The 25945-nt window shown below is 40.5% G+C and overlaps 1 protein-coding gene across 8 annotated transcripts in view; it reads left to right on the top strand.

Moving 5' to 3' along the window:
- KIAA1217 (KIAA1217 ortholog) overlaps positions 1-25945 on the top strand; it is a 183238-nt gene that overhangs the window by 72168 nt on the left and 85125 nt on the right. For all 8 annotated transcript variants that reach the window (XM_074900147.1, XM_074900145.1, XM_074900144.1 and 5 more), the window contains exon 3: positions 13338-13533. In XM_074900147.1, coding sequence (XP_074756248.1) covers positions 13338-13533 — 196 coding nt within the window. The remainder of the gene's footprint in view (positions 1-13337; positions 13534-25945) is intronic.

The raw sequence follows: 25945 nt of genomic DNA, 5'->3' as shown, positions 1-25945 counted from the left end.
GCAACATGTTTGACAGCTGTTTCCTTTGTCTCTGGTACCTTTCTCATTACAATAAAGGCTGACTCCTGAAATTAGCTTTTCTCCGTGTAATATCCCATCCTGCTCATACTTCCCGTAAGCAAGGTTCTGCAATCGTTCTGTTAGCTGCGCCCTGTGTCCCAACCTCAGTTTCCACTCTTCTCCTTGGCCTCTAACATTTTCCTCTTTTTTTTTCTGGATGAAATTACATATGTTCTTTTGTTGATTTTCTCCATATTACCTTTATATATCTACCTGCCTCTATTAATCTTGTTTCCTTGCATGCTAATCCAACATGGACAAGAGTTGGTACCTCTTCTATTCTGGCAATTTGCTTTCACAAGTCATGAAGTCTTAACACTAGTTTCAACAGGAGCCTCTCTGCTCTGAGGGTATTTTCCAGCTCATTGTGACAGGATGACCTTTTATAGGTTGTCCTCATGCTGTTCAAGCTGGTCAAGTGATATTCATTCAAGCCAGCTGAGGATCTTCACTCTCATACAGGAATGAAATCCCAGGCTCCATACAGCTCCATTTAGGAGGAGGCATGGGATCCTATCTGCTGGCCAGCAGAGGTTGCTCAGAGCACGTTAGTTGAGTGTTCTGCATTCTACAGCTCTTTATTAGTAAAACAAGTCCAGGGATTTTTAATCTTCTGTGAGATCTGCTTCAATATCCTGTTTCTCCCCTCGTGCTGGGTATTTGCTCTGATGCCTCACCTCTCTGGAATAATGACAGAGCTGGCAAGGGAAGCAGGAGGTGTGGGGGATTGTCCCAGGAACCTGTCCCTGGAGTGGGCAAGATTGCAGCCCTTGCTGCATTTGGAAATTGCAAAGCTCTCTTTGAATTAATTTCCTATCATTGTGGGCTATATATATCCACATGCATGCCCACAGATGGAAAAAAAAATATTCCCCTGCAATCTAGGAGGAAAGGAAGAAATAGATCATTATTGTTTTCTCTCTTTAAATACCCTCGAGGTCATCAGAGTGCTGATGAAGGCATCAGTGTGGTGTTGAGTTTGGAAAGGAATATAGAAAGTTAACAAATAGTTTGGAAAGTTCCAAAGGAAGCCATGCTTCAGGTTTGGATTCAGACCTAAATGTGTTCAAATTTCATTCATAATAAGTTCTTTACGTGGCTGCAGTAACAGTCTTGATTATATTTCTCCCATATTGGCATGTCTAGATCTTCTTTAGGTGATCTGAAGTTTGCTAGATAACACTGTGGAGTCCTTGTTTGCCTCCTTGTGCTACCTTATGCAGGATACTGGTGAAGCTGCTGCTGCACTGCTCTTGAGTTCTGTATTGGTGTATGATTCATTTTCTCCTGCAAGACTGTTTATTCAGAGAAAGCTAGCTCGTAATCCTGTATCACATCCATATGATTTCAGATCAACTCTCCTAAGAGGAGGGAGAGACTTCTGAATCTAGGTGGACTAGTTTTATATAACTGCAAATCCTCATCTACCTCCTTGCTTTAAAACTAAAGTAAATACCATGTTATGATAAGAGGACAGGGAGAAGTAAGGACAAAGACAACATTTTCTGTGGATTAAGGCTGGGAAGTGTTGTCGGTTTCATCAAGCATCCTCATTTTCTTACTCGCCCTTAGGTCAGAATTGATGTTTCGCTTCCTTTTAGAGTAGGAAAGTCCAGAGAAAAGCAACACAGTTGTAATTCCCAATGAAGTGGCAGGCTTTGAGGAAACTAAGTAGCTCAAGTTGATCCTATGCAATGGCTTTGGGGAGGGCAACTGCTGCACTCTTTTAATGCTACTGTTGTGCAGGGTAAGTGCCTTCCAAAGTGTGGTCTTGGTGTAATGATGCCTGAATGTTAAGCAAACGTGCAGCATGAATTTCTTCCCTTTGGAAGTCTCATGTATTTGGCATTGAGATGGGATTTAGTCCTTTAGAGAATCCATAACTTTTTTCTTTTTAATCAGGAGAATAGCTTAATTAAAGGGCAAATAGAACTTCTCAGGTTTTCATGTGTGGGGTGGTGACATTATAAACCCATGAAAAACCCTAAAACAGTTTCATTATTACTGAGACATTAGCAACAGACTGTTTTGTCTTTGTGGTTTGGAATTGGAATTTATCCAGTTGTTGCCGGAAGGCTACATTTAATTTAGACTGTGTTTGCATAAATAGCTTATTTGTAAAAATCACATTTTACTTGAACAATTCTAAATGATGCATTTATCATAGGGAGAATAATGATCTATTGTTCTCTTTAAATAAAATAGTACTGCCCTTCCAAAGTATCCAGTCGACAAAAACATGAAAAATCACAGCATACTTATATGTTCCTTATCTCATCCCCAGAATCAGCTCTCATATGCTCATATCCTCTGGGTTTGTAAAATTCAAAAGATTCTTTGAATTACTCTCTTAATTGTGATGTTGGCATTATAATTACTTGCTAAATAAGATTCTTTAACAATGATGTCCTTGTTATCAAAGCAGTTGCATTTTTTTGCCTGGTATGAATAGCTGCATGCTCCAAATGAGGCAGCAGTAAGTTGTCGTGGGAGCCTGACTTGGGTTGAAGGAGGAATTGATTGTTCAGAGAAGGTTGTTTAGAGCACTGTACAAAATTTCTTTTACCCCCATCTCTACCCTGCAGGCAAATGGAGATTAAGGAAAATACAGGACCTCCACCTGTGAGGACTCAAACAGCAGTAGGCAATTTCCCTTCCTATTTGCATCTCATCCATGTGTTGGAGGGAAAAAAAATGCTTGGGTTTTTTTGGACCTTAAACCCTTTTTAGCACATTTTCACGTTCTGTGTGCTTTAAGATCAGATGTAGAATAGTAAAGAAAGATTTGATTGGAGAGTACTTTTTAATCATACCATAGTTTATCTATTATTCTTTTTAAAGTTGTGGTTAATCAAGAGTAATACAGTATTTCTAAGTTCTGCTTGAAGGATTCCATGTCTCTGTAGTAAGTGTGAAACCAACCCAGAAGTGTAATGACTGCTGTTAACTCCAGCCAAGAGTTGTATCATTTCTTAGGAAGAATGCATATTTTATCATTTCTTGTCAGATATGGTTGCTAAATATCTATTTCAGTGTGTGTGGCTCAACTCTCTTACATTAGAAGAACATTCTCCATTTCTTTGACACACCACCACAAGTAGTGCATCTGAACTGAGTCCAGCAAGGGTTCTGAGAATATTGCATATGGAGTATTGATAGAGCATATTGCTCCCTGGCACATGTGCCTTTTCTTCATTATTTTACAGTGCCTCTCTTCCTCTCCCTTTGCTCAGGATACTTTCAGTATGTACAGGTTATTCTCTTTTAATTTCTATTGTTCTCCTTTTTCTTTTCCTGTTAACAGTTATCTCCCCCCCTCCCCTTCTTTTCTCTTTGATCCACAGGTTTTGCAGTGCATGTTGGTCTCCCTTCATTCAGAACTTGACATTCAAAGGTACTTGATGAAACTTGAATCCTCTCAGAGAGTTAGTACTGTACTTTCTTTCTTCTGCACTCTGCTGTGGATTGAGTTTGTTACCTTTTAATTGTGTGTGTCTTGCTTCACAACTAGCGTTCCTGAATAAATATGGATCTGCATGCTTTTTCCCTCTGTATTTCACAGCAGTGAAGTGTCATTCTTACAGATTAATTGTGTATGGGAGTGTGATGCACGTGCATCCTTTGACTATTTTTTAATTCTGACTTTTCTTTTAATGGCATGATAGACACAAGGTCCACACTCTTGTCTTAGATGCTTTGAAATCCATCAAAATTCAGTGGGAGGTCCTGGATAAATAGGTGATCCCTACCAGCTGTCTCACTCCTAACTTCATTTATGTATCTGTACATACTTGGAACTGGCTTAAAGGGTAAAAGTCTTGCTGGAAAGTTCAGGACAGCTCTGTGGGCACAGGACTAAATAGTTTTGTATTTGATGTGCAAAAAAGCTTAGTTTTGCAACTTGCAAAATGATCTTATGTGTACACTGTGCACCTGTGAAGTCACCTGTAGCTCACCTTTCATCCTGTTGAGCACCTCTTTCATTTTTATATGGCTTGTAATGCCATGTAGAATAGATGTCCACTGCAGTTTAGGTTTTCTTTTTTTTTTTTTTTTTTCCCCCACCCAGGCAGTGCATGGGCACATGCCTCTTAACGTGGGTAAAAGGTGTCTCTGCATGGTTTCTACTGCAGTCGAAAGTGCGATTACAAAAGCACCAAGATAACAAGTGCTGAAGGCACTGAATGAGGCCTTGGATCATGTAGAATGCACAGCAGCTTATTTGCACCTGATTTGTCACTTCACGATTCGTTTTGTTTCCATTTACAGGATTTAAGTAGACCAATAAACATGCGACCACAGGGAAGGGTGGCAGAGGCAGAGGTGTGGGAGAGCAGTAAGGCTTCTCTTTTGCCAAGACCTCCAGGGAGGGAAAAAGAAGTGAAAGGGCACAGTGACTAGTTGGAAGAGAGGAGCAGGAGAAGCTCCTCACTTCCACGGCATCTCTCTTGCAGCAGGTCCCTAACTCTACCCAGGTGTCAGAGCAACAAGCTCTGAGAAGCACTTAATCACACATTTACTTCCATGAGTAGAGGCTAAAAATAAGTCACCGGTGTGGGTGTGCTGCTGCCAGAGGCAGCTCTCCCTCCTGCTTGTTTTTCCAGGGCATTTGTTCTTGCTGGGGTCTGGCAGCACTTACCAGTTGCCGGGGCCAGCCCACACAGGGCACCTCACACCCTGCCCCAAAGACCTCGTTCCCACTCACCAGCTTTTGTGTTGATGGCTCTTTTTTCGGTTATTTTTAAAATAACATGTTAATTAAGAACTCCTTAGCTTGTAGAAACACAGAAAAACAGGTTTCTCCAGGACCGCTGCATCGTGTTCCTTTGCTTTGGGAAACAGACACCACAAAAACAGACCCTCCTCCCGTTTTCCTTAGGGACATGTGTGGGAGAACAGGGATGGGTAGATAATAATTTTCTTGACTCAGAACACACTATCCCCTAGGTACATTTAGGCATCTGGTATATATTCGTTGTTGTTTGTTGTTTTTTTGGTGTGTTTTTTTTTTCTTTCTTTTCCCCCACGTTTTTGCATGTGGTTTTAAGCATGTAAAGATCTTTCCCCTTTAATCAGCATAATGACAGTTTTTGTTTAAATCATCCCTTTTAATCTTCAGAGTTCTCATGATGGCTTTGGGGATTGTGTAGGTAGGAGTTACCTCACCCACTGCTGATGAAATGCAGCCATCTCCCGGATGGAACAAGGGGTCGTGCTGGCTCGTGAATACTTCACAGTAGGGTTTTTAGGAGGGAAAAGAGAAAGAGCTTCCAACTGAAACTGCCATAAGATTTTAATTAAGACAAATGTTGATGTCCAGGCTGGAATTTATGGATAACTTATTTAAAGTAATAATAAACTGAAGCTATGATGCAAGAGTATGACAGAGACTGTGAAAGAACAAATTTTGCTGTGAGCAAAATTGATGGAGCTAAGGAAGCCTTTGCAGGCAAAAATAGTGAGGTTATCAGTCACTTTTTAAATTTGGCTGTCACATGTAAATAAATACTTCATTTCTCAAAGCATTAGAATAAAGCACAGAGTTATATGATTTTATTTAAAAATGAAAGATTTCTTTCATTTGGTGTGATTTTTGCTTATTACCAATGGGTGACTGTTAGTTTTGTCTATCATTTTACTTCAATTTCCACCCTAAAATCTTGGGCTGGCATTTGTAGAAAGGGAAAACCTTGGATTGGACAGAAATGTACTGAGAAATATTTTTACATTTAATATAGATGGCTTGGGTTTTTCTGATATTTCATGTATTCCAAAGAGATGCCACAGCATGTTGCATATTTCAGTCTGGACTTGTCTGGACCAATTAAGCTGCTTATAGATGGGCTGCTGAGTTCCTTAGGGCAACATTTTCAAATGCAAGTTCCTCCAATTAAACATCTGAATAAGAGGTCTGGCAGCGTAAGTGCTGAGCACCTACAGCTTTTATTGCTTCTAATGAATATCTTTACTGTAAACACACAGCTTTCCTGAAAAACAAGCTTCAATTTGTCTATGAGCTTACAGTTAGAAACTAAAGTTTGAGAATGTTGCTTCACATCGGTCATTTATAACAGAGTTTCATGAAAAACTTTTTCTGCTAACTCGGGATCACCCTGCTGAAGATCAAACCATGGTCCTGCAAAGGGTAAGCAGGAGTTGGCAGCCTGTGGGTGTCCTGCTTGGTGATTCACAGCACTCAGGATTAAAAGAAATGGGTTTTGGCGGCTTGCCACAGCAGGGAGCATGCAGCTGGCCACCAACAGGAGCTAGCAAGGCTCCTGGGAAAATGTGCAGGTTTTTAGGATGATTTGAATATCATTCTAACCTAAAAATATGGCAGATAAATTCTGACACGTCATTAGACATGTTTTTTTTCCACTAGGTGAAAGAAACTGGGGTCAGCATCAGTGAACACAAAGAGTGGTGATAAAGATCCTGTCATAAGCAGAGAGTTTTGCCTTCAGATAAATTCATAGAATTGAGTAAAATGACCACTTGGTGTGGTGTCCTGACCCTGCCAAAGCGCTGGGCTCTGGTAATGTGTGGCTGTGACTGAGCATTACCAGGTTTTAATGCAGCACCTTCCTGTGACAGCTGGTGCTTTTGGCTGAGTTATCCTCTGCTCCTTCTTGTTCATGCTGGGAGGAAAGGGAATGCTTTCTTCTACCTTACTTGGGAAAATTCTTCTGGGCCTGTTTCTGCCTTTCCTCAGAGCATGAAAAGCTCTGTAGCAGGGCTGTACCTCAGGTTCATGTACACTGAGCTTATTATTTTGCTTAATTAGGCAGCCTGGGGAGGCCTCTCTGATTTGTGCTCTGCTTGTGTTACTCCTGTGGTGAGTATGGTGAGCTCAGGCTTTCCTCAGGGCCGCCGGCAGTAGGATGTGGCCAGTAGCACCACAGTCAAGGGGGAGCTTGGGCAGCATCCAATGCAGAACATGCCTCCAAGGCAGGGAGGCTGAAGGCAAGTGGGGTACCATGGTTCAGTGCTGGGGATGGAGAGATAGTGAGCAGCCGTGGCTCAGGTACCATGTCTCTCTTAATCAAGGAGGAAAGACTTCTGGCCATTCATACCATAATATTGCCCCCAAACCGAGAGTGCTTGTGAGTAAGGACTGGCTTTGTAACTCGTCATTGATTCAACAGAGAACAGTGAAACGTTTGTGTTTGAAATACAGAAATAAAAGCCAGAGAAATCTGGTAGCCCATGAGCAGGCACTGGGGAATAGTATAAATAACTCCTACAGAGTCTGCATGGTGTTGAGTGGGCAGTTGTTCTCCTGCTCTCTTCAGTTCTTGAAAGCACGGATGCTGGCATGTGCCTGCTCCTGCCATGGTACCATTTCCAGCTGATGGTGTCTGAAAGGAAGATGCCACAGGTTTTTGCATCTCATAATGGTGAATAACACACAGAGAAAAGTGAGCTTGTCCTGAAAGATGGTTTTATGTTGCATTCAGCTGCTGAATCATCTCCCCACCCCTCAGCTCCCCCAGTGAGAGAGAGTATCCAAATGCATCCATTGCACAGATGTAATATGAACTTTAGTTTATATAGACATGTATAAGCATTTAACTTCTCTGAGAAAGTGCTATGGAAAACACTGTTACAATAAATGCTTAAAAATAAGAACATATGGGTAGTATTCACTTTCTCTCCAACAGCAATATGTCACTAATAGCACATCCAGACAAATAAAACCCTGTAGTTGTGATAGTATGGGACCTCAAAGACTCTGTACCTTTGAAAAAAGCAGATCCTTTCTTCAGACAACCATGTTTTGGATCTGACACAAATGTGAGGAGGAAATATTATTGTTGCAGTAATAAGAGCTCATGTACTGTGACAATATTTTAGAATTAATAAACTCATCATACATTAAATTCTGCTTGTTTATATGCATATTTGCAGTCTGTCACATATCCTGTAGCCATCTTCAGCACAAGTCACAGGACAAATAGTTTACTTAAGGTCAAGAAAAGCAGGTTTTCATTTTTCTTTTAAATTTTCTTCTTTATTCGAAATGTCAAGAGGACTCTCAAATGGTTGGGGTTTTTTGCCTATGCTAAGTGTGTTCTTTAGAGCACATGATTGGAAAAGAGTTATTTTGCTAGCGCTGTATTATTTTTTGATGTCTTTGTTTACCATTTGTACACTGCCAGGAGTGCTAGCAACTTCAAAGATGTGTATGATAAGATTCTTCTCCTGAAGAGATAAGTTTGCATCAAGATAAAGGGTAAGGAAGTTCCTGGAAACAGGAAATAAAATATGTCAATTGATCAAGAGATGAAATTAAATCCTTCTTCAGATCAGGGGATTTTCTTTTTAGTTCTTTTTTGTCTATGAAAATGTATGAAACAAATTTGCAGGAGAGATTTTTAAAAAGGAAAAGAAGGAAAAAAAGGTTTCAGTTTTATAGATTAGTATGGAAAATAACTGGAACTGAGCATAGAATGATGTTATGGAGAGCAGAGAGGATTCTGTGAGAGGCAAACATGAGCAGAGGACCAGAAGCAGAAGCATGCACAGAACTTGGAGAACATCTCTGGTGCCCTGCAACTGCTCATTACATTGGCATCTCTGCAGTATTTCACTTTCCTTCATTCAGATACTTTCTGATTTCACTCCTATTTATTTGAAATTTAACTGCATTCAAAGAACCTCTCACTTTTTTGCGTGTTTTTTTTTGTTTTTGTTTTTTTTTTTACTAGTCAATGAAAGAACTAAAATGGATCTATTAAAAGTGCATACTTTAGACAAGCTGTAACAGACAGACATCAGTCATCAGGCATGATTAACCACAGTTTTAACTCTTGATCAAATCCCAAGAGTAGTTGGAAGATACTGGTTTTTCTGTAATGACTACCACCATGTATTATACTTAAATATATACCCTGAAAAGGTTACAAGGATCTATATACTTGTACATAAAATAGTATATCCTAAATAAAATAGTAATCTCAAAGCACTATGTAATTATGTGTAAGTTTTTACCAGAATCGTTCATCCTTATTTTGTCCTTTCCTTTCTGATGAGCTTCTTACCCAGAACTAGCATAGGCAAGATCTTTTATCAGAGAAGTCCTCAAGGAGGTTCAGCTAAACTCAGCTGGCTGAAAAATCAAGCCTATTGCACAAATAAGTGTGCAGGGGGGTGTCTCCTAACATAGAGCTGGTGGTGGTGGGGAAGACCATGACTGACTGAAGAAACTCTTATGTAACTAGTATTAGCACAGGGGACAAGAGAGAGACCCACTGCCTAGTTCTGCACCTTCTTCCATTTTCTGTCAATTTATCCCAGAGCCATGGCTTGGAAAGTGCTGGTGTTTACTTGGTTTTCTGTACCTCTGTGGAGTATCTGTTTACAGATGCTTTAGTTTTGGATAGTGCAACTCCTTAGTAGGCATGTGTTGAGTTTTCTTCTCTGTATTACGGTTTTTGCCCTTTACTAGCATAATTTAAAAGGCAGCCATGCAGGCACAAGTGATGTCTGGTTTATGGTTGGACTAGATGATCTTCAAGGTCTTTTCCAACCTAGATGATTCTGTGATTCATTACTTTCACTGGATTTATGCAACATGCAGCTGCAGTGCTATCCTGACTTGTGTAGTGGCAGTCTACACTGCAACTCTAGTTGGGTTCTGATGTGCCCTGAAACATGGGCTATATGGTGAGTATTTATTTTGTAAATGCTTATACTGCATGCTGATTCCTGGAAAGTAATTAAAGGGACACTTCCTGAAATACTATTTTAAGCTTTTGAATATTTTAAGAATATGTTGGTGAACATTCTATGGAAAAAATACATATGGTATGACTTATTAAGTATTTCTTTGCCACCCGTTTTATTTATCTTCATTGATGTTGGAATCAACATGCTGAATAATTATTACAAGGGTTGAATAATGCTGAAGGTTCCTTCCCTGCTTTCTTCAACTGTCTTCACAAGTGCTTGTAGGCTATGGCTCCATAAATGTTGCTTGTCCTCTCCCCACTTCATGGGCTGGTTTTCCTAAGAAGTGCTGCCTAGGAATCTGCTTGATTATTAAGTAGCATCAAGCCTAGTGCTCATTGCTAATAATAAAAATGCTTTCCTATCAAATATGCACTCATATCTCTCAGTTACTTGAATAGCCACTGTTCTTGCTGTGTTTCAGGATATTTTTATAATCTGTTTAAAATTCAGAATTACTTCTGGAATGCAATGTTGAGTGTGACAAATAGCTTGAAGTCTTTCATAAACACTATGTGTGTGTGTATATATATATATGGTAGATCTCATTAATAGCTTGCCTTGGCTTTATGTTTATATTACTCCATTTACTAGAGTGGAACTACTATGGATTTGCACTGGTGTATGTTAAGAGGAGGACAGAGCTTCATGTCTGAGCAGAATCCGTGATGTGCCTCTGCCTTGCTTTGAAAGGTTCCGGTATGCCTCTTGGGGCTGAAATATTTGGGGTGAGGAATGAGGACTGCCAAAAAGGAGTCTTTTTAGGTGGGGTAGGTTGACCTTGGCTGGATGCCAGGTGCCCACTAAACCGCTCTATTGCTCCCATCCTCAGCAGGGCAGCTGGGGGGAGAAAATAAGATGGAAAAAACCTTGTGGGTCAAGATGAAGGCAGTTTAATAAAGCAAAAGCTTATGCAGAAACAAAGGAAAACAAAAGATTTACTCTGTACTTCCTCTCTAGCAGGTCACATCCAGTCACTTCCTGTGAAGTAGGGCTTCAGTACGTGTAGCGGTTGCCTCGGAAGACAAACATCGTCATAATGAATGCTGCCTCTTTCTCCCCGCTCCTATCTCTTTGCTTTTATTGCTGAGCAAATGTTATATCGTATAGAATATCCCTTTGGTCAGTTTGGGTCAGCTGTCCTGGCTACTTTCCCTCCCAAGATCTTGCCTGCAGCCTACCGCATGAGGGGGCAATGTTGCAGAGACAGCCTTGATGCTGTGGGAACTCTGCTCAGCAGTAGCCAAAACGCTGGTGTGTTACGAACATCCTTCTAGCTACCAGTAAAAAGCACAGCACTAATGAGGGCTGCTAAGGGGGAAAATGAACTCCATCTCAGCCACCACCAATACTTTTAGTCATAGTAATGATGACATTATTATCCAGGGGGATCTGAGATGCTGTATGTCAGGTCCTAAAGAATTGCTCCAGGGACAACCAAAGAAACACAACATTGCTGAAGTTGGCTACATCTGCACATTGACAGGACACAGTGGGCAACTGCACAGCTAAAAGCTGTGTCTGTCACTTCTGGTAATGAAGTATCCCCTTACTGCTTAACTATGCAGCTGTTCTTATTGTGTCGATAAACTATGTACGTACAACTACGTGTCTCAAATGACATCTGGGGATTCAAGTGAAAGAGAAACAAAATAATCAAAAGCAAAGCAATCTTGATTCATATTATCAGGCTACTTTTTCTTAAAGAAACAAAAGCAATCCCCTTCCCAACAAACACTGAAGTTAAAGACCTTTAGCAGGTTTATTTTGTTGCGTTTTTTACATCTTGTTTGTCTTCTAGCTCCCTATTAATGCATACATACAGCTAAGTTATTAATCAGTACAAGGAACTAAAAAGCTGTAATGACTTGGCTTGGTAGTACTTCTGTAAGATGCCTGTGTAAATAAAATACTTCGGAAGTGATGCTTCCCAAGACATTTTGGAAAGTTGAATGACGAAGTACTGACTAATCAAAGTCTTTCTCTGCAGATCATTTGTCACTTCTGTAAGTTTTCAGGCACAAGTCCCTGTATTTACAACCTGCAGACTGGTGCTGACCGTCTGAGAGGAACTTCAAAGCATACTTTAGTTTGCTGAGAACAAATGTTGTTAGCTTTAAGTCCTGCAAAAATTCAGTGCTCCCACAATTTCACTGTGGGACACTGGATAATGCCTAATACTTTAATATCAGCATTTCAAAAGTGAAAAGTTCTGGAGGATTTAGCTTTCTTGTGAGGTATTTCTAATTTATTATAGTTTGTGAACAACTGTACAACTTGGCAACAACAGGCCTCTATAGCCAGCTAATGAAAATCTAATAAAAGTTAAAGTTTTTCATACATTCAAGGTCACATAGGGAATATTATGTGATGCATGCTATTGCTGAAGCAAGCTCACCTCGTTTCACTTGAAAAACCACTGAAGGAACCAGATGTCAGCAAGGTAAGACATCTTGGCTGTCCAGAAAGAAACAAAATCTTTTCTGGATCTTGACAGTATCTTCAAACCTAGACTTGAAGTTGATTTTAATACAGGGGGTTTTTAATGTACTAGCGTCTGACCTTAAATGATAGGGAATAGGAAAATGTATATGTTTTATGACATCTTGTGCCTGGTGATGATTATAGGCCTTTATAAAGTTCATATTTACATATTGGTTTTGGGACAGAGTAAGCCTGCTTTGCTTTGAATTTCTGCTTGTACAGCGTCTGTTCCAGTTTGTTGTGATAGAGACTGGAAAATCATTCTTCCAAAGTAATAGTAACATGTGGTTGAGGGAGTTTCGCTAAACGGTATTGAGTATACTTCTTAAAGCAACCCCTCTCTGTAAAAAGCACTTACAATGTCACTTAAAGTTAGCAAAAAAATGTTCACAACATTGTATCTCCTATTGAGTGTTTTTATTAGGCATATCTCACAATGAAGAGTCAGTAGAAGTGCATAAACAAAACCATTTCTCTCCCCTCCTGAGCGAGTTGGCTTTTTCCAGATGCTGTGTTTAGCAATTTAGCAGTATGATGGTCAGTTAGTGAAGACACTTCTGATTTAATGCTGATGCAACAAAAAGTAAAATAATTTGTGATTTCAGCTAGAAATGTTGGATGTCTATTTTGGGTTTGCTGCATGACCTGTACTTTTCATAGATGGCACAGCAGAATATACTGAGATTGACAGTTTACAACTACATCACAGTATTTCTTTTCAGAGAATTTTTCTTAGTAGACTTGTCAGCATAAGAGTGTGTGTGTGTGGACATGCCTATGCTATACTGGTGATCAGCAAGGAATGGCATTACCATACATCTCCTCAGCACATGTCATATCCTCAGGGCCTTGTTAGCAACAAAATTTGCAGTGTGGATGTACAACCATAAAAACTGTGGCAGATTACCCAAGGACATTGCTTTCCTAAATAAGCTACACAGAAGTGATCTTCAGCATACCAGTATTTGAAGAAGTTTGGGCTTCTTCTTTCTTCTCTCCCCCCCCCCCCCCCCCCCCCCCCTTCCAGTTTCAGTAGACCAATAATGAAATACTCTCTTTTGCAGACAAGAAGCCCAAAGCCGTGCCAGAGCCCACAGCCCAATTTGGGTGACCAGACAGAACACCTCTCTGAAGCATCTGCCGATTCCTTAGAGGCCATGTCCGAGGGCGATTCTCCAACCCCCTTTTCGAGGGGCAGCCGCACACGGGCAAGTCTTCCCGTGGTGCGATCAGCAAACCAAACAAAGGAAAGATCACTAGGTAAGACCCCGCTTCAGTCCTCCTCCTTTCTGCTCTTAGCCTGTGTTTTCCATTTGTGAATTTAAAATAGTTTTTAAATAGTTTGGGGTTAAAAAAGTAGACTTTGGTAGCACATTATTTTTAATGTCTGGTTGTTCTTTGGGAATGAGCTCACTATGAGGTGCTGGGTAACTTGGGGAATGGTGAAATTATTTTCATAAGAGCTTAAAGTGTTCTGGTAACATGGGAGACAAGGAGAAAGATGCAGACCCTGACATGAAATGCTGACTAATGGTTAAATCCCATACTGCCAATACTTTTTGCCAGGCCTGTATGTGGCAGTGAAGTTAATGCAAGACTGTACTCTCATTTTCAGACAGGAGACACAGAGTTTTTCACTTTATCATCTCTTCAAAGCCAGACCTAGTTGGAAAAAACCTAGAGATATTATTGCCTGACAGATACAGCTCTCAGTAAAAAGGTTTTGTATTTTCATGGCAGTAGCTTTCCAAGCAGAGGATTTGAACAGATATACTGACAGAGATGCCCTTTACTTCAGGGCATTGCCCTTCCATCTGCATGGTGACATGAGTGATATGTCAACGCAGGTGGACAGCTCTGCTTCCTGCGTTCTTCCCATATCTCAGGGTTGAATTAAGCCCAGCTGTGAAACAAAATTCCTTTTATGATGGTTGATTTTGTCCTGGAGACTCTGCTCTCAGCTGATGGATGGTACAAGTAAAGGCTGCTTTTTTGAGGAAAGACACCAGAGGGCAGTTAAACTGCTGTGAGAAGGCGACATAACTCGTGTGTGGATTGCTGAGGAAGGCAGATTTTTGCTCAAAGGTAGTAAACTGAAATGCTTCTTTCCTGTAGATGTAGAGTGTCTCCCAACATAGAGAGTGACATAAACCGATCACTGGGCTGTGTATCATACCACGTTTGTAAGCTTGTCATGGTGGCTTACTCATTCCTCAACAATCTAAGCCAGTTTCTGCAAAAGTGTTATGATAGCCAACAAACACAACAAATAAGAAGAAAAACAGGGCTGGAAGTGGTCCTGTGCCGCCCCCAGAGCTAGCAAGTGCAGAGCAGTGGGGCTGGGGACAAGGGGCGATCCCATCCCATGTCAGCTCACGAGCAGCACTGCTGCCCTTCCAAAACCCATTGGGTTACCCATATATCAGGCTCTTTGGGGAGAAATTTTGAAGGCTCCAACCTGGACAAGACTGTTTGGTTTAGAGGTGTTTCTAAGAGCAAGCGTGTAGCACATATATGTTTACTATACATGCAGAGGCTTCATCTCTGTCTATATGTCACTGCTGACGAGGGCATCCGCAAAATGGCTTGCTTCACCCTGAGATTTTCTGGGAAGCCTTTGCAGGTCCCCATGCAACTCACAGCCCAGCCTCACTGCGTGGGTTTCAGCTGGCATTCTGCAGTTACCTCGGGCCACGTAGGGTATCTCAGCTCTGAACTTCTGTTTCAGATGTGAGTGAGAATTAATAAATAGTTTTGCAGAAGCTTTTTGTTGGCATCAAAGGGCATGGCCTGCTATGCACCAGTGCTTTTTGCAATGTTTTCTCTCCCAAAAGCTGAGCTAGAAGCAGCTTTCTCATTGTCAGTAGGTACATCTGAAAAAAATAAAGCAGCCATGTTTCTGGAAAAGCCTTAAGTGCTTATCACTACAAATAAACTTGCCAGCAGGAACATAGGAAGGGTCTTACTGCATTAGACCAACAGTCTGCCTGGCCCCATGTTACGTCTCCAAGAGGGACCATAGGCAGCTAATCTAGGCAAGATTAAAAATGGAGTAAGTATATGTATGTATGATCCTTCCCTCGAGTACTCTCCCAGCCTCAAGCTATCTTCAGTTTAGGGATTTCCTGGTTAGGGTTTCTGCCTGTATAATAACCCTCAAGAGATGTTTCCTCCAGGTATTTGTTCAGTCTCCTTTTGAACCCGTATACATTTTTTGCATCTGCAGCAGCATAGCTGTGACTTTGGCAGCAAGTTTCTGTTGGTTTACTGCCCAACCATCACTTTTCTCTTGCTTTCTTTTGTATTTGCTTCTCTGCTCTAAGTTATGCCCCCTTGTCCTGTGTTGGAAGTGACAGCAAACATTAGATTGTTATCTGTTCCCCTGGGCCGTATCTGATTTTGTAGGCCTGTCATTTCCCTCCGGTCGTCTTTTCTCCAGTCTGAGAAATGCTGCTGTAATCATTTGTTCCTCATCCAGAAACCATCCCGGACATTTGATTATCACTGTTGCCCTTCTTTGCACTCTTCCCAGTTTGCCAGTATCTTTGCTGAGATGAGAGAACCAGAAGCTCACTGTTAAGTAGTCCACTCTTAAACCTGTTTTTTTAGCATCTGTTGAAGATACTGTTGTCCAGGTCCTAATGGAGGATTGTCACATGAAGATGTACCATTTTATTTAATGGCCAAGATTTGAGATCCTGCAAGGCACCCTATCTCAGCCTGTCTTTCATATACTAGAGACAAGACTCTGGCTTGTCCCAGCACAAACAGGCAAAATGCAGGGACGGGTGAAGGAAGCAATATAATATAAAGCATTTGAGTTGAGAGGTTTTAGATTTGAAACTGGAGTAAAATAAGCCTTTTCTCCCCTGTATTGCAGGAGGGGTCACAGCTATGTGTGTGGTTTAAGGGATCATTATACCAGCCAAATAGGAGGTAATACATTGCCACCACCCCACAATCTGTCATTTTCAAGTTGTTTTAGGAACTATTAATAGCAAATAGTTTGTTTTAAAAGATAGTCTAAAAATTATTCTAAAATAGTTCAGTTGTAGATAATTATTCTTCAATGCATTTCTTTTACAATAATGTTTCACAAATTCAGTCTTTTCTGCCAGTGTGTTCTAATGCTACCGTGAGCAGTGTTCTGAAATTTTATTTTTGAGACACTTCGCAGACTGTGGCCATATTAGGATTGATTTTACTTGCAGCAGAACAAGGGGAGTGTTTAGATTTAAAAAAAACAGGAAACTGTTTATAACTTCAATTTTAAAAGCATCATGAAAATATTTCTGTTCTGGTGATTTTAAACAAGCTATGTATAATCACCTCCCTTTCTATCTCTATTAACTTTTAAATTTAATTTAAACAAAAATTATGTTTTAATCCTCACTCAACATAATTTCAGTGAGGAAAATTGCCAACTTTTGTGAATTTTTATTAATTTTACATTTAATACCTCAATGTCATTGTTTTAAAAACCTGATGTTTTCTTTTTGCAATTCTAATTCTTCTGTAGGTTCCTATTTTACTAACTACATATGAGTCTGTTTTTAAACTGTGGTCTGAATGAACATGGAGCCTGAGAAGGAATAGTGGTAATGCATTTTGGCTACCCCAGTATCATGGTTTTGTCAGTCAGGACTGATCTAATAGGGCATGGTATTCATGTGGATTCAACCCAGCAAACAGTGTTCCAGTTGTAGGCCCATTTCAAATTTCAGCAACAGCTTTTGAAATGAAGGTCTTTCTTGGCTAAGAGGTCCATCAGAAATCAGCACTTGTCTCATCAATCTGCAGCCTTGAGACAAAGCAAGATATTACAATAAATTAATTCACTGTGCAAGAGAAAATTAAATGTATTTTTAAATATCTATTTGAAAGCTGGGAGTTTTTCCAGTGTGATAACTGTGGGAAAAAATTATCTAGCAAAACTGTCAGAGTGAGAATCAACTGAAATCTGGAAAGTGCTCAAAAGCTTTCAGCAAACTTCACTTGTGATTTGCCTGGAGGAAGCAGAACCTGACAAGCACCCAGTGAGGTTATGCCAGCAGCCAGCCTGTGCCCGCGCAGCAGCTCGCTGCTGTCACTGCTCCAGTACCTCTGTAGTGAAACGAAGACTGACAAATACTTTCACTTGTAGTCTCTCATGTGGCACATCTGTAGACACAATGGGCCTGATGCTTTGCAGGCACCAGCATCCTCTGTGATGATGGAGGAGTTGGGGTAGTTGATGCCCCATTGCAGCCCCAAAGGGCAGGGTGTGATTACAGCCTCTGGTTGTGGAGCCTGCAGGATCAGGCTGTACATGAAGGGTTGGATTAAGGAAGAATATTGCACAAGGAGGGATTTCCATAAATGCACAAGGATTTGGGCTTGAGAAGTCACTGAGGAGGATGGGGCTTTATGGCTCCAGGGTTACAAGCACCTTCTTTGGGTGTCCCAGCCAGGCTGCCTGGCCACTCCAGTCCAGATGAATAAGGAGCAGAGGATGACTGGGCTCCTTGCTGGTAAACCTGTGCCTAAAATTAGGTGGTATGGAAAGGCCTCTGCAGAAATGTCTGATCCTGCTAATATTTGCATTTTATTTGCCTTTGGAGGGATTACTTACAGGAGTAAAATTACACAAACGCTTAAGGATTGACATGGGGAGGGTCTTAAACAATCATGGAGTATTCTGAATATTATTTGTTAACCCCCCAACCCCAAGTTTTAGCAGGCACACATTTTGGTGTCTTATTAATTAGTTTGCTGCCATCTTCTATGAAAATGCTGTTACTGCTTATAATAGTAACACCTGGATCTTTTGTAGCATTTCTTGCAGGTGTTTCTCAAAGTCTGTTAACAAGAAAGTCAGAGCCATAGTTAGAATTTTGCACATGGAAAAACTTCTGTGGAGAGAGCGATAGTGACTTGGTAGCTGTCATCCAGAGGTAGAAATATCTCTCTATACATGTGTATGCAATATACTGTAAGATTTCCACAGAACAATATAAATGCTAAAGGTAGTCTTATCTATTATATTCATGGTAATTAATTGTTCTTTACTATTTATGAGCTAGAAATGAAAACAGGCATGTTAAATCAGGCAGAAGATGTGTGAACAGCCGTAGACTTTATAAGAGAAGCCTGTGATTTGTTAGCAGTGGCACTGCCCTCTCTGATTCCTTAGGGCGTGATTCAAGCCTAATGAAGTCAGCAGGATCTTCAGTTTAATTCATGGGAGAGGAACTCCCTGGGAACTGCATTTCAAGTTATGGCTGAATATAGCTTTAATGTATTCAGTCATCTTAAAGAAATTTTCCCTATCTTGTCTTTTTACAGTGTGTGCAAAGCAGCCAACATGCAGAAAGGTCATGTAAATATTTGCTGTCATGGTCAGATACATTAATGTGGGCTAGCAAGTCTATAGAAAAAAACAGCCTGAAACAACTAGTTCCAATTATTGAATTGAAACACAGACCCTAGGAAACTATAATATTATAAGGTAACAGCAGTTTTGCTGTCCAGCTTTTCTAGACTTCTTTCATATTTCTTCAAATTATAGCTAAAATTTTTGAACTTGGAAAGAAAAAAACCCACAGTTCTTACCTGAAATATTTGCATCAAAAGAAGGTAAACAATCATACTGATATATCATAGTGCCGAGAGTTTTTTCTGTTTCGTTTATTGTCCCTATGTGATTTGTGAAAGACAGCTATATGAAAGGGTGAAATACGGGCCTTCCCAGGCTAGCAGTCATGCACTCTATTATTATTTACTTAACAGATTTTTCCTCCTATAAGAGAATGTCTTGTGTGTACCTGAAAAAAAAATGCTTCCAAGAAGCAAGATCTTATTTAGTACATACTGTCTCAACAGAAGCACATTCTGTCTGCCACTAAAAAGCTGATAAGCAGTGTATCTTAAATGCTGTGTCACAGTGGAGCTGAATTTGACTCCATTGCAACAGGCTGTATCAGCATGGATCCAGTGGGTTCACTGCAGTGATACTGGAGTAGATGATGTGCAGTGTACTGAATAAAACCATTAACTATGCAAGTCTGTATCTGTCACTGCTATATCTGTTAAATAATATTGTATTCTAAAAGCATTTATCTGCACTGTAGCAATACTAAAAGACCTTGACTAAAAACGGGACCGTACTGTGTTGGGTAATATACATAGTGAGAAGATACTCCTCTTGCAGGACCTTGTAAGATGAATAAAGCAGAATGAAAAGTGGTGAAGGTAAAGGGAGAGGTAATTAGAGTCCAAACTGAATAAAGCTATGTCAGGGAGGCAGTGGCTTTCCTCTTTATGCCAAATCATGCCCACACAGAAGGTGCAGTGTCTTCGTCCTGCTCTTACCACTATTCTTATTCTGATTTAGCAACAGCAGTTTGGGCTTTCAGCATTTGATGTCTGCTGGAAGAGGGATCTGGCAGCTGCAATAGCTTGCACAGGCCAAACTACCCTTCAGAGGAAAGGTAAGAAGCCAGATGGAGCTGTGCCATGGGTTGTATCTGGCATAGGAGCTATCACTTGGACAAATTCGATCTAATTTTCATGTTAGGTAAAATTTGTAAGTCTATCTCTAATACAGTAAGTCACACAAACACCAGACCCTTCCATTTGCACATGGGCATGCAAAGAAAAAAGTGTATTGCAATTCCATGCATTGCAAGAAGTGCAAGATTTTGGCCAATCAGAGAAGCGTACCACTAGCCTGTCTGTTAGCACAGTGTATTTAAAATCTGCTGCCAGTGCTGAGAGCAAGTCCCTAAATGAGGACAGCTCTTAGATTTAATCATTGCGCCCAATACTGTTTATATATTTAGGTAATGATTCTAATGCATAGTTACTATGCTGGGCCTGAGTTCAGGTTTCTGTTCTCAAAGGGATATACTGTCATCTCTGTGGTATATAAGGCTGTCTCTTGGTTTTGTTCTTATTTTCTCTCTATCTTGCATTTTTGGCCACAGAGTGGCCTGATTTAAACAGGATAAGAGGATAATCACTGCATCAGAGGCTTGCAGATAGCCTGCTGATTAGGGTTCTCTCTTGGGACAGTAAGGCCAATGGTCTGAGCAACTCTCAAGATGGGAGCCCTTCTGAATAAACTTTTTAACTACTCAGCTCTTTCATAAATGTAAGGCACTTGGTACCATTGCTTCTACCCAGTTACCTTCTGTGATGAATAGACCATCTGTGGGTCTGAGGACAGAGCAGTGGATGTTGTTTGTCTTGGCTTTAACAAGGCCTTTCACATATCTCTCGTAGCCTCCTTGTAGCCACATGGGGCAGATACGGGTGGCCTTCAAGGTTAGTAGGGCTTAATGCTTTAAAGTCTGACTGGGAGCTGGTTTTCAGTGGTCTGCATCAGGGGTGGACTCTGGGGCCAGTAGTTTTTAACATCAGCAGCCGGGCTGTTGGGATGGAATGAACAATCAGCAGGACCAAGCCTCACACTAAGTTTGTGAGAGCTTTTAATATGCTGGAGGGTCAGTTGGCCACTCACTGGGACCCCCAGTGAGCCAGAGGAATGGACTAGCAGGAACTTCACAAAGCTCTAGAGGCAAACGCAGTCTTTCAGCAGGGACATAATAGCCCTGTGTGTGACAATGTAGACAGGGACAGACTGGCTTGGGAGCAGCTTTGCAGAAAGCACTTAGGATCTGACAGCAAGGTAACTATGCGTTAGCAGTGTGTCCTTGCAACATTAAAAACTGCATAGCTGGCTGCAGGAAAAGTTTAGCCAGCAGGTTGAGGGAAGGGATTATTCCCCTCTTCTCAGCATTTGTGAGGCTGAACGTGGAGTATTATGTCCAGTTTTGGCTCCCCAGTACAGAAGACATAATGACAAACTGGAGTGAGTTCAGAAAATGGCCTTTTGGCATTCTTCTCCTTAACCATGCTAACTAAGGTCTTGGGTCCAAGATCCTATTTAATGTAGGCCTTAATGACTTAACAAAAAGTCAGGCTGCTTGTTAGAGCCCAGGTCAGTGAATTTCTGGTGTGATGCTCTAACCAGTGGTGCTCTTACAAGCTGAATGGCTTAACCCCTAAACTTGCTACTGACAGTAGTGAACTTTTTAGGAATGACATAACTTCAGAAATATTGAAGAGAATTCCTACAGTAAATACAGAAAATTTGGCAGATGGAACAAAACTACAGTCATGCATGGCCTACATGACTTCAATGCTCCACAGCCATGGAATATTAAAATGGTCACATTCTGCCCTTGAACGCATCACTTCTACATGGTTTACTACTAAAAAACAGCGTTTATAAAAATAGTCACCGCTCAAGTAACATGTGTTTGATAGAGCTGATTGATATAGGAAGGAAATACTATTGGATAGGATCTCTTTCTTTCTCTTTGTGTTTATTCAAGAGGAAGAAGATGTATTCTAAGAAATTAATGGATGTTTTCCTGTCTCTTTTGCTATTGCTCCTTTAAAAGTTAAACAAAATTGCCCCTATATAAAATACTTGCTTACAGTATCCATAAATGCTTAATATGTCCACGTAGTCTTTGGCAAACACACATCCTCTGGAATTGTACTAGTTAGCTTGGTAGCTTTGGCTGGAAGCCGGCTGGCCATGGCTTACTGGCTTCTTCAGAGGTCAGGGGCTCAGCTTCTGGCGGGCAAAAGCAGCACAGCTGCAAGAGCCTGTGTGGGCATGTCTTGTGCCTGCTCGTGTGTAGTTCTCTGATTTTACTACGCTAAAATGGTGAATTTGAACTGGAGTAAATGCAGCATGGCAGAGCCTGTGGGCCCTCTGAAAAACAGCTCTGGTACATATGACATTTCTAGTTCATCTTACTGCGTTGTTCAGTTGTCATTTTTTTATATATATATATTTTGTCATTAAGTATCATAGGATTTTTGTGTTCTTCCAGGCTTATTGGCATTGTTTTGTCAGTTAGGGATATGAAAAAGTCATCTTGCTGGTCAGTTGGGCTATTCTGGCAAGAGCAAGGGTATAGATGCAATTATTGTCCAAAAGTCGTCCTGCCAGCACATTGTCTTCCACCTGGGAAACTGGGTTAAACTGAAATGTTCCCTCAGACTCTCTAGTTAGTTCCATCTAGATAATAGAAGTAACTGTCTACACTTGATGAACTTGCTGACATAGGTGTATGTTGTCTTTTGGCAATAGGCTATTTCACAGATTTTATCTGCAATCAGATAGGACAAATGCCAGTTTTTCTTTAGGTAAAAAAAGTTGTTGGTTTTCTTTTTGGTTTTTGCTTTTTCTTCTTAGCCATCTAAAAGTATCCTTTTGTAGAAAAGTGACAGTATTTGAGTGACAGTTAGAAATCTTTATTTCTCATAACATTTCGGTAGAAATTTTATGTGACTACTGAATTTTCCATGTGTTTTTTCATTAGGTACAAATCTATTGCAGAATTACAGCAAGCCATTCTAAACAGCAGAAAAAGATGAAATAGCAGTAAGAAGTGGTACTGGACTAAATTAAACAGTTCCTGCTTTCATTGAAATTGTTATCAAACAACTTAATACCTTGAGCAAAGCTCTTCAGGCTGTTCTGGAAGAAAATTATATGAAATAAATAATTGTTTTTATTTCATTAAAAGATCTACTTTTTGATTCTCTTAGTACTTGAAGACAGCTACGGATATTTATAGACATTTTTTGAGTGTGGAGGACAGATTATCAGCAGGGAGTAGCTAATGGAAGCTAGTATGAGAGCTTCAGGCTAGAAATACCATAAGGACCATGGCAATGACCTCAGACTAGTTGAAAATATGTGTGGTGAAATAGGAGAGTCAAGTCTTGAGGGTGTGGAAAGTAAGAACTGCATATTGAGGAATTTATTCCACACTACAAGAGCTGTTACTGTAATAAACTTGTGTCTGCATAACTTTTGCAAAATTTGGTGATAAGGATGAACTGTGTGTTATCTCTGTTTATCTGATAGCTGGAGGCAGGGAAATAGGGGAGAGAGTGGAGAACAACATGGGCCTATGCCACCCTCACAGTCTTATATATTGCAGTTTTGTCAAATAAAAATCGCATAAAAATTGGAAGGATCTTGACATTTTTGTAACACAAAAAAAAAAATTGTACACTGGATTTTGAGGAAATGCCTGGCAATTTTTATTGTGATCCCCTCTGGATTGTCCTGAAGTGTCCCAACAAGTCATGAAGACTTTATCCTTAGTTTTTAAAATGGATACAAGTCTCAGCTAATGATTCAACATAAATATGAGAAAGAAACAAGGGTGCATTTTTTCACTTTTGCTTGTTGACATTGCCGCTGACTTCAGCATGAGGGAAAATGCAGCGCCAATGACTCAGTGGGCATATGATGGAAGATCAAGCTAAACCAGCATGAAAAGACGAAGATTGTCCATCATCTCAAAAAAATATGGTTAACTGATGATTAGGTAAAGAGTGAAACAAATCTAACGACAACTTTGCCAACCTTTAACTGCATTGTGTTATTTAATTCACTTTACAAAACATAGCTCACCTTGATTTCTGGCTGTTCTCACTGCTTTTCCTCACCATGTACTCCATATTTCTTCACCTTAAGATACAGCTGTCTTTGCTAGTTCATCTAATTTTCCATTCCTTATATATCCTGTACTGATTTCTAATATGCTTTTTTGATGTTATTATTCGCCCAACAAGGTCTGAAGGCCTCCTATACGTATTGTCTCCCTGTTTTAGTTATACTTAGCGTTGCAGCTTTTGATTTAAAGAAATTCCAGAGCAACCAATGTGTCCAGGTTTTGACTGCTGTAGTCCAACCAAAAAATTTCAATTTTTGGATTCAAAAATTACTTGAAATTTTCAAACTGGACGTGAAATTTCCAGAGGATATGTAGTGTGGCTGGGTCAGAAGAGAGCGGCAGTGTGTTGTTCACACCATTGATTTCTGGCTCTGTGGGAGGGTTTCACTGTTCCAGCACCCAAGCATCCAACATCAGCCAAATACAGATATTATCATCAGTTAATACTCCTCTTCAGTCGGGAGCTCATGGATTAAGGTGTTGCCAAATCTCAGTAAGGTTTCTCAGTGCAGAAATTTGCAAGATGTCTTACCTACACAGGGAGTGCCCTGTAGCTTCACAGGAAAGAAACTCATGAACTCCAGTTTAAGATTCTATTGTATTTTATTTCATAACACTATGGAGTTATTTAACTCCTCTGCCTCAGTTTTCTCTTCTTCATTATGAGGAGAGGATTATGTGAGTACCAGTATTTTTCCATTTAAAAATGTATTGTGTGAGAGAATTAACTGATATTTGTAAAGGCCACAGATGATTACTCAATCATGCTTGTTAACTAGTTCTTGATTTATCAGGCATTTAACTTTTCTTTGCTGTTGTGTGCTTCATGTTTTTCTCTCTTAAATAACCAGTTTATAAGGCTAATTCCTGTTCTGTAAATAAAAGTGAGATGTGATTAAAGCTCTTCTAAGCATCTAAGCTGCCCAGCACTGAGATCATTGTTAGCAATACAACCATGATAATGTGGCACTTAGTCAAGGTTCGGTCAGCACCATGTATTAGATGGAGGTGCTGAGAAATGAGAGCTAAGTGGTGTCATGCTGCCTGCATAACATTAGCTTTTGTCATAAGGAGTAAACCTTTATCAGTTATAACTAAGGAGTTACGATCTTACCAGTACGGGTACAGTGCTGAGCCCTTTTGGTTATGCAGCTCCCTGCTCTAAAAGCCAGACTAGACCCTGTCAGTTCAGGTATGGTTCACCGTTATGCCATGTGGACATGTCCTCAGCAGCCAAGTGGGTTTTACAACCCAGCGGCAGTATCTGAGCACCTTGCCATGCATCTGATGTGTCTGTATGAGCTGCAGCCGCAGCATGGGCAGTCTTCAAGTTTGTGCTAGCTGGGCAGGGTGGTGACTCCAAGCACTCTGTAAACCCAGCACTGGTGGGTTCAGCTTGTGCAGGAGGCATTGCTTACGCAAATCAGGTTAACAGTGCATCTTTCATTGCACTGTGTTGTGTTTCATGTAGACCATCCCTGAGAGAAATAATGGAATATTTTCTAAGTCCTTGTGTCACTGACCCTTGGTAAAGGGGGAGCAGAAAGTCTTTTGGTTTTGAAAGAACTCTGTATGCAGGGAAGGAAAGGGTAATCATGTGGTGTGTTCACATGATCATCATCAGATTTGGGTTTTATGCTTGTAAACCTTTCTTTGAACATGTCCTTTCACCTCTTGGGTGTTTAATTTCCCCTACTATAAAACATACCTTTCTGTTGACAGAAATGTTGTGAAGCAATTTGTAAAGAGGTTTAAGTTTCTGAGGACTGGCTGACACATAAATGTTTTCTCCTAATGCCTGTGTTTAATGCTGTGGCCTCTTGCTCATAGGGTGAAGAATGATCAGAAATTCCAGAGGTATTTCTGAAATTAAGTTATACCAGCATGGTGAAGGGGAAAGCTTAACATCGCAACTTGCCTTGTAGCTGTAGGAAAGCCCAGGGCTGGCAGTATCTGGGAGTACCTAGAAGTGGTAGCCACAGTGTTGTCTGACTTGCACTTTCAAAACAGTTGCATCATGCAGTTTCCTCATTCACACTGGTCTTCATACCTGTCTGCATAGAGTAGCAGGGCATTTCGCAGTCCTGTTTCGTTTGTGTTATATAAAACTTGGCCCAATCTTCAAGTTTCAGGTAAATCCATTG

The sequence above is a fragment of the Athene noctua genome, chromosome 2 (genome assembly GCF_965140245.1).
Source record: "Athene noctua chromosome 2, bAthNoc1.hap1.1, whole genome shotgun sequence".
NCBI lineage: Eukaryota > Metazoa > Chordata > Aves > Strigiformes > Strigidae > Athene > Athene noctua.
Note: the sequence above shows the minus strand (reverse complement) of the source record. Positions and strands in the feature narration are given on the sequence as shown.